General features: G+C 38.0%; 1 protein-coding gene across 1 annotated transcript; it reads left to right on the forward strand.

Annotated features, from left to right (window-relative positions):
* The first annotated feature begins 1,185 nt into the window (after positions 1-1,185).
* LOC149836163 (plant UBX domain-containing protein 10-like) lies at positions 1,186-8,097 on the forward strand. The gene is made up of 4 exons (XM_090009032.1): positions 1,186-2,190; positions 5,627-5,797; positions 5,933-6,136; positions 7,581-8,097. Exons 1-4 carry the CDS (start codon positions 1,366-1,368, stop codon positions 7,809-7,811), a joined length of 1,431 nt encoding a protein of 476 aa, XP_089865158.1. The 5' UTR covers positions 1,186-1,365; the 3' UTR covers positions 7,812-8,097.
* The last annotated feature ends 208 nt before the right edge of the window (positions 8,098-8,305 follow it).

The raw sequence follows: 8,305 nt of genomic DNA on the forward strand, positions 1-8,305 counted from the left end.
TTGGTACAATATGTACCGTTGATTTTTTCATTGAACTAAAAACACATCTAAGCATCAAAAATGCTAAAACTTATACATGGTTTCTACTAAATAAAGCAAGGAAATCACATCTATGAATTTAGATTAAACAAAAAACACAAACATGTTTTCTAAAAGAGTAGGTAAATGGTCTGAAAGATATAGGCGGTATTTTGAAAATATAGTGATATTATAGCTATAAATTCATAGAATGATATTAAAGGCAAAAAATCAGAAATTTATACATGGCATGACATTATCGCGATATTATGAGTTACCTATTACTTTTTTTACTTCTTTTCTGTATCTTAACTATGTTTTTTTTTTCTTTTATTATGTGTACTTTATATCTAAACATGTTATTTTTCCTACTTTTATATCTAAACATGTTATTCTTCCTACTTTTATATCTAAACATGTTATTTTTCCTACTTATTTCTACTATTTGTATATTTTTAATTTTTTTTAAGCACTGAGTTTTTTTCAAGATTTTTTTGACATTGATCAACTAAAGCTATATTATCCCAAGAAATTGCCTCGCCCAGATATAGCCGAGATGATATTTGTGACTATGTTATAGATCATCCACACTCTACCGACATTCCAACAAAATTAGACTAATCTTCTGGTTGTAATTAACCTTCACAATCACAAGGATATGTTTTGTCCTTCTAATTGGATAATCGATGACTTAAAAATTACCATTGCATTTTTTTTAAATTTTGTGTATGGATTTCTCAACATGTTGAAAACTTGCTTAATTATAATAGTCATCTAATTAAGCCATTACCTAATGCTTAAATGTTTTCCTACAAAAAAAAAATCAACAAGAAATGTCTTGGCTTTCTATAGAGTAACATATTAGGTTTTTCTCACGTTCCACTAATAGGTTGCAAAGTGTAAAAAATGAGCATCTTCAGATTTTCTGCTCATGCCAAAACTACCCATCTCTACACGTGGCAAAAAAGTATAGTTGGCTTGACTTTTTAAACTTCTCTTATTTCACCGTTCAAGAAAGACAGATAGGGGACATTCCTGATAATAAAGATAAAAGGAGGGCATTTTAACGACCGTGCAGAGGAATGCTGCGTCTTCCTGGTGGTTGCCTTCTCCTTTTCTTCTGAAAACTCTCTCCCTTTTCCTTTTGCCTCTTCGTTTTTCCTCTTTGTGAAACGATTCTCACTCTCTCTCTCTCTCTCTCTCTCGCGCGCTCTCTCTCTCTCTCTCAATTCGGAATTCCGGATTCCCATCCAAACGATAGATTTCGTCCGCTTTCCCATTTGGAGGAAAAAAATCGGGGGAGAGGTCCTCCCAACGAAACCCTAGTAATTCTCTCCGATCGCCGTGATGGTGGATTCCTCCGGCGAGATCGACGACAAACTGGCCTACTTCCAGGCGGTCACTGGCATCGACGACGCTGGACTCTGCGCCGAGATCCTCGAGGCCCACGGATGGGATCTCGAGCTCGCCGTCTCCACCATGACCACCACCTCCACCAGCGGCGCCCCGCCCTCCTCCCCCGCCCAGCCCGCCGATGACGCTGGAAGCAGCGGCCAGACCCCGGACGCGCCGCCGACGGAGATCGCTGACCTGACAGCGGTGAGGAATCCTCCGCCCAGTCTCGCGTGGAAGTTGATCCAGCTGCCGTTCTCTGTGATCTCTGGCGGCCTGGGGCTTGTCTCCAGCGCCGTCGGCCTCGGCTTCTGGATCGCAGGCGGCGTGGTGTCTCACTCGCTCGGTGCGCTCAGTTGGGCCGTTGGTAGGGGGCGGGGCGACGGCGAGGTATCACCTCTCCTTTCGCTCTCGGCTGGATCTGCTGAAGCTTTGAAGTTTATCGAGAGTTTTGATAGGGAGTACGGCGGGGAAGGCCGCCCCCGGCCGAATTTCATCTCCGAAGGGTTCATGGAGGCTCTGCAGAGGTCGCGGAACTCGTTCAAGCTGCTGTTCGTGTATCTGCATTCGCCGGATCACCCGGATACGCCGGTTTTCTGCGAGGGAACTCTGTGTTCCCAAGTCGTGGCAGAGTTTGTGAACGAGAACTTCGTTTCGTGGGGTGGAAGCATTCGGGCAAGCGAGGGGTTCAAGATGAGTAACAGCTTGAAGGCGTCGAGGTTCCCTTTCTGCGCCGTAGTCATGGCTGCTGCAAATCAGAGAATTGCTCTCCTTCAGCAGGTGGGGATGGGTAAACACTAGTTATTCTCTGTTTTCATGTTTGCATCAATTCATTAGAATGATTAGCTTAGGCAATAATCATACGTTACTTTGAAGTGGGTGAATATTTATTGTCGGTTCTTCACTGTGCTAAGAAATTGTTGTTTGCCTGTCGAAATCTATGATTACTTGTAACAGTTGTTCATCAGGTCTTAGTCCAAGTTCACTATTCGTATTGATGAACTAGACGAACCATCTGGCCTATACTTCAATGAGTCATTCACTCTGCTAGAAAAAAAAATTGGGTGATGAATACCCTCTACGCTACCTTTTCCCAAAATATGTTGAGAACTCGTGGTTTTACTTGCCCTGTGGTGAGGGCCATTGAGGAATTGATTAATTTGATCAAGCTGGCCCTTTTTTGGCTGCTTTTCTGTACACGTATTGTTCTAGTTCAATGGCTGGATAAAACTATTGCCGGGTCATTGTAGAAAAAAAAAATCATATTGAAGCAGCATGTAGTGTAAAGAAAAGAAATAAGTAAAAACTTGTGTATACAAATTGTACTCTATATCTATGTACAGTACAAAATATGCTGCATTAGTTGCAAAGAAGACATATAATTCTTTTTATATGGATGAGGTGAGGAAGGTAACAAACAAAACTAATTTTTTTGTTGGTGGTTGCTTTTTGCATGCTTGTAGATCAGGTTGGACTTTTGTGTGCTTATGAGTATCTATTGCTGGCTTATATCCATTAAGGTGCAACATAGGTACAAGAATGAGCCATCGGCCATGAGTTATAATTTCAAAATCTTCCGTGCATGCAGACACATTTATTGTATTTCATGTGAAAATGTAGCCTAACCTACATATTATGGGAAGACCAGTTTGGTGGGGAAGCGAGAATCAACATAAAACAGATGAATATGATCTGGTGTACTTTATAAAAAAAGCAAGATGATTTTGTATGTGACTGCCTGCCAGCTGTTTTTGGGGTTGTCCATACAGAGTAAAACTAACCTTGGTTACACTAGGTGTAGTTTTCAAACAAGAACGCCAATATAGCTTCCTAGGATTTCTTTGGAACTAAATTATACACTGTTTACTTTACACTTCTTGTACTATTTAATTATTATCTATTTTCTCTGTTACTGCAACTTCACAATTATTTATTTTCCACGATCTGGTAAATAAAGCCTTTTTATTTTCATTTCAAACAATAATGATGATGACTATCATCATCATCATCATCATCTATGTGTTATTACAGAATGAATACTGGGTCTGGTGAGATGCAAGTACGAACACGATATGGACAATTTTGGAATGACATCAGGGTTTTGTAGAACTACAACACTGGAACATTTCCCTGTGTATATGCGTGTAATGTGTTTTTGATTGTGTACATTGATAGTTAGCAATAAAACATGAAGCTCATTTTAAAAGTGCAGTTGCTGAAGAACAGTTTAATTAATAAACATGAAGTAACAAATCCAAGTTGAATATTTTAACATGCATAACCAATGATAAATTTTAAAAAGAAAATAACAAAATAACCACATAATAAAGGTAAGGATCAATATCTTTAAAAGGAATGTATGAAGTTAAGGATGTTGTGGACCATGTCTGAGGCAAATTTGACTATATCCCTGAAGCATTGTGATGTGTTCGGTACCCAAATCATGAGCAAACATGCTAAGTGTCCATGTGAGATAGATGATAGTATTGTAAAACAAAATTGAGTAGTAATATTATACTGCAGTACAGTAATGCATTAGTATTCTACTGTTAAAAAAGAAATCCTATACAACAGTTTTCATGTTCAAGTTTTATTTTTCATTAAATTTTTTTTTGGTGGAGACATGATAGATTTGAAATCATCGTGCCTTTTCTAGGAAACAATTTGCAACCCATATCATGTAGGCGTAGGTGTGGTTATTGTATAACAACATTGTGTTTTCCCATGTAGGATGATATTTTGACATTTATTCCTATTATTGTTTAATTTTCTCCTTTTTTTATTGCAACCTTGTCAACTGGTTTCTCCATGTGTGGACTCCAAACTAGTGCCCCTTGCATATAGGACAACTTGTAGCTTTTGCTTCCCTGATGCTTAATCTTAAATTTCATAGTACAGTATATAATTGTATGTTCTTCAATATTTCATATGTTGCTATAGTGCAAGACATAAGAGACTTTTTTTAGGCCTAAGGCTATGGATTTTTTTTATGCTAACCTGTATTTTGACCTATCAAACTAAGTACTCAAGAATGCGGTTTCTTTGTTGACTTCTTGAATCCTGTGTCTGCATTTTTTCTTTTGGACTGTGGCAGAAACAAATTTCTCTAGGTTACATGTAGATTGGAGTGCCACTGTGTCCAGTTCTGCACCCTACCTCTGCCATTGATGAATTATATTTTGCCTTCTTCATGAGTACATTAACAGTAATTATGGATGGAATGTAATGTTGGTAGAAAATGTTAGTTGAATGCTTTCTCGATCTACAAGGTGATCAGGAGCATCATTCTTGGATTTGGATCATGGCACCAAAACTCTTACCTATAAATTATACAGAACATATTAGGAGTTCTGGTTGATATTTGTTCCTGATGCTTTATCATGGAAACAACATCAGGATCTCATGGTACTTTCTGATGTACAATTTGTGTGATTTTGCATCAGATATTTGTCCATGATTTGGTGTAAGAAACACATGTCATTGAATAGCTTCACAAAGGTGAGGTAGACGTACAAACTTGCAGTAGCCTAGGAGTCTCGGAAGTTATTGAAAAGTGCTTTCTTGTCTCACTAAGCACAATGAAAGAAAGCCTGTGTCTTAAAAAAAAAAAAGAAATGGAGAACGAGGGGGAGCGAAGGCCTTATGGAATCTTGCTATAAGGGGTATTGGTTCTGTGAGAAATGCAGATGAGGTATGAAATGGAAGCATCAAATGAAGTGAGGAGAGGAAGCATCATAGGCGAGGATAGCTATACTTTTTTATGTTGTTGATTTATGTATCTTAGTATCTAGCAATTTTTCATCTTCATTAGCTGGAGGTAGAAGTGATTTGGTTATACTGATCGAGCAAGACAATGAGTTTAATTGTGCATTGATTCTACTGAACAGAGACATATGGAGGTCATAACTGTTAGTTTCAAACAATTGGAATGTGTCGCTCACCTGTTTTCTTGCTCTTTATGGTTCCATCCGCTTGTTTATCTTTTTTACCTTGTAGAGCTGGGCATATTTTTTGCTCTTGTTACTATTGTTTTTCCTAATTATGGATTAAATAGTAAAGTTCCTTCTAATGTTTGCTATAATTTTTTCTTATATCCATGTAGAAAAGTTTTTCTTGAATGTCCTATGGCTGGATAGCAATAGAGCTTTGAGATACATTTATAAATTTGTAGTCTGTACTGACTCTTTTTTAAATTCCTTATGATACTGGTCTACAGATTGAGGGACCAAAGTCTCCCCAGGAATTCATTACCATCCTTCAGAAGGTGGCTGAGGAGAGTGCTCCTGTTCTTGTTGCAGCAAGGCTTGATGAAGAGGAAAGAAGGAACAGCAGGCAATTAAGGGAGGAACAGGATGCTGCATATAGGGCAGCACTTGAGGCTGATCAGGTTTGCCTCTTTTCTGGCCGAAGTTCATTTAATGTTTCTTCTCTCTTTCTTTGTGTAAAATATATCATTGTTGTCAAATAACTCAACATTTCCGATGGTCTTCTTTGTTATGTTTCTTGTCTTCTATTACTTCAGGCTAGGGAACGCCAAAGAAGAGAAGAGCAAGAACGGATTGAAAGGGAAGCAGCAGAAGCTGAGAGGAAGCGCAAAGAGGAAGAGGAGGCTTTGGAAAGAGCAGCTCGTGAAACTGCTGAGAAAGAGGCTGCTTTAGAAAGAAGGCGCCAAGAGAAAGCCTTATCACTGGGCACTGAACCTGAAAAAGGTCCTGATGTCACACAGGTACTCTCTCTCTCTCTCTATCACACACACTCACACTCACACTCACAAAGGCTTGACCCACATTATGTACTATAAGTGTACTTTCCTAATTTGTATGGTGGTTTTTTTATTGAAGATAATGTTTGCCTTGTTTTTTTTGGCATATATTGGCTATTGAGGATGTAGAATTGGTTCTCGGTCTTTATTGTTGATCTTTAAGGAAAAACTTGAGTATTTTGTTTTGTACAGCATTCAGTTCAAAGATTTTCCATGGGTTAGGTGCCTTCTAACGTTCTAAGTTGAACGATAATGGTTGTTGTGTAATTCCTCTTTGAATCTTTAGGAAGGGATTTTGAACTTTGTAAGAATCTAGATTAGCTGAATGTACTAATGTAAATCTCTTTTCCTCCTTTCTTATGTTTGAACAAGTGACTTGGTTTCCTTTTCTTGGCTTTATGAAGAATAGCTTATTTTTACACTTTTCCTAGAATTATTGTCTCAATAGACTTTTGTGATACTCAAATCTGTATGGCATCACAAATGGCTATGGTGAATTTGCTTCTATGAATGTTTGTGTGATCGCCATATATTCTGCAAACCTTCTTGCAACAATCCATTGTTGTGTTATTTCTATTGAGATTCTTGTACATACGTTGCCTGGTGGAAAACTGTAACTTGGGGATAGTCTAGGATCCGCTGTAGTTTCATATACTAGAGTGTTGCTTATCATTAAGGGATTTGAACTGTCCATAAATAAGATGAAAAGGCAGGGGAAGTGTCAAAAGGAGCTTTGGTTAGGTGAAGGTTTGTTGATGATATTAATTGTGAATGGCGAATTGGTGATCAATAATGATGTCAATAAGATTCAGTTATCCTCATTTGTCATTCATGGAATATCCATCATATTTAGTGTTATGGTGATCATTATCTATGGCAAGAGGATGAATTCTTCTGAGTAATCATAACACATCATATTATATCCCAAATCAAACTGTTATAAACTTATAACCAATATTCATCTATGATGACTGCTTGATGGCCTATTGGATTATCAGAGTATTCAGATTTGGCTATTGTAGTATTTAATTTAACAATTTGCACTGATATTCAAAGTGTTCTCTTCCTGAGCTTTGATTAGTTAAAGGTTTGTTAGCGATATGAATGGTGAATGGTGAATTATTGATGATCAATAATTGTCAATAAGATTCAGTTATCCTCATTTGTCATGCATCAAATATCCAGCATATTTAGTGTTATGGTGATCATTATCTGTGGCAACAGGATGAATTATTCTGAGTAATCACAACACATCATATTATATCCCAAAATAAACTATTATAACCAATATTCATCTATGATGACTGCTTGATGGCCGATTGGATTATCAGAGTATTCAAATTTGGCTATTGTAGTATTTGCTTAACAATTTGCACTGATATTCAAAGTGTTCTCTTCCTGTTGCCAGGTTCTTGTTCGTTTTCCAACTGGAGAACGCAAGGAACGGAGGTTTCACAGTTCAGCCACAATTGAATCGCTTTACGATTATGTTGATTCCTTGGGCTGCTTGAAAGCTGAGAAATACAAACTCGTTTCCAACTTCCCTCGGGTCGTCTACAGTTCAGAAAAGTATCAGGTATCACTGCGAGATGCTGGATTGCACCCACATGCAAGCCTTTTTGTTGAGCTGGAAGCATAAATTCTGAGTTGCATATTTAGTTTAGTGAAGGATGGAGCTGCATCTGCTGGCAATCCCGACTCTTATGAGATACAGAAACCGATTCCCAACCAGGGATGGTGATTCTTTGCCGAATATAACTTGTTACTGTTTTTTGTCTCTCCAGTTGCATCTCTTTTTGCTGAAAAATTGGATTCATAACATATCTCAACCGCTGTAAATTGTCCGACTTGCATAAACATCTTCATCTCCATTTGTTTAATTTCGGTTTATTACATTGCAAAATCATTCAAACGTTTTCAGCTGTGAACAGGACATTGTGTTCTTCCATAGTTTCCTCATTCCTGTATACAAAATGGAGGTTTGGTAATTGTTCTTTTCACAGAACCATGCACTACCCGCTCTGCGTTGTTAGTGACAGCCAATATTCAATCAATGTTATGGGTCTGAGCACATTTGGTGGTCACTTGTTTGTGTTCAGTTGGAAGAATTTGATGGGCAAATACAGGCCCTGC

This window comes from Nuphar pumila, chromosome 6 (genome assembly GCF_984573655.1).
Source record: "Nuphar pumila chromosome 6, dmNupPumi1.hap1.1, whole genome shotgun sequence".
Lineage (NCBI taxonomy): Eukaryota > Viridiplantae > Streptophyta > Magnoliopsida > Nymphaeales > Nymphaeaceae > Nuphar > Nuphar pumila.

Excerpts from the sequence above, each read along its gene's own strand:
- LOC149836163 (XM_090009032.1), top strand. The coding sequence starts at position 1,366 with ATGGTGGATTCCTCCGGCGAGATCGACGACAAACTGGCCTACTTCCAG. Across the intron at positions 2,191-5,626 it reads GAATTGCTCTCCTTCAGCAG|ATTGAGGGACCAAAGTCTCC; the intron begins GTGGGGATGGGT and ends ACTGGTCTACAG. Across the intron at positions 5,798-5,932 it reads CAGCACTTGAGGCTGATCAG|GCTAGGGAACGCCAAAGAAG; the intron begins GTTTGCCTCTTT and ends CTATTACTTCAG.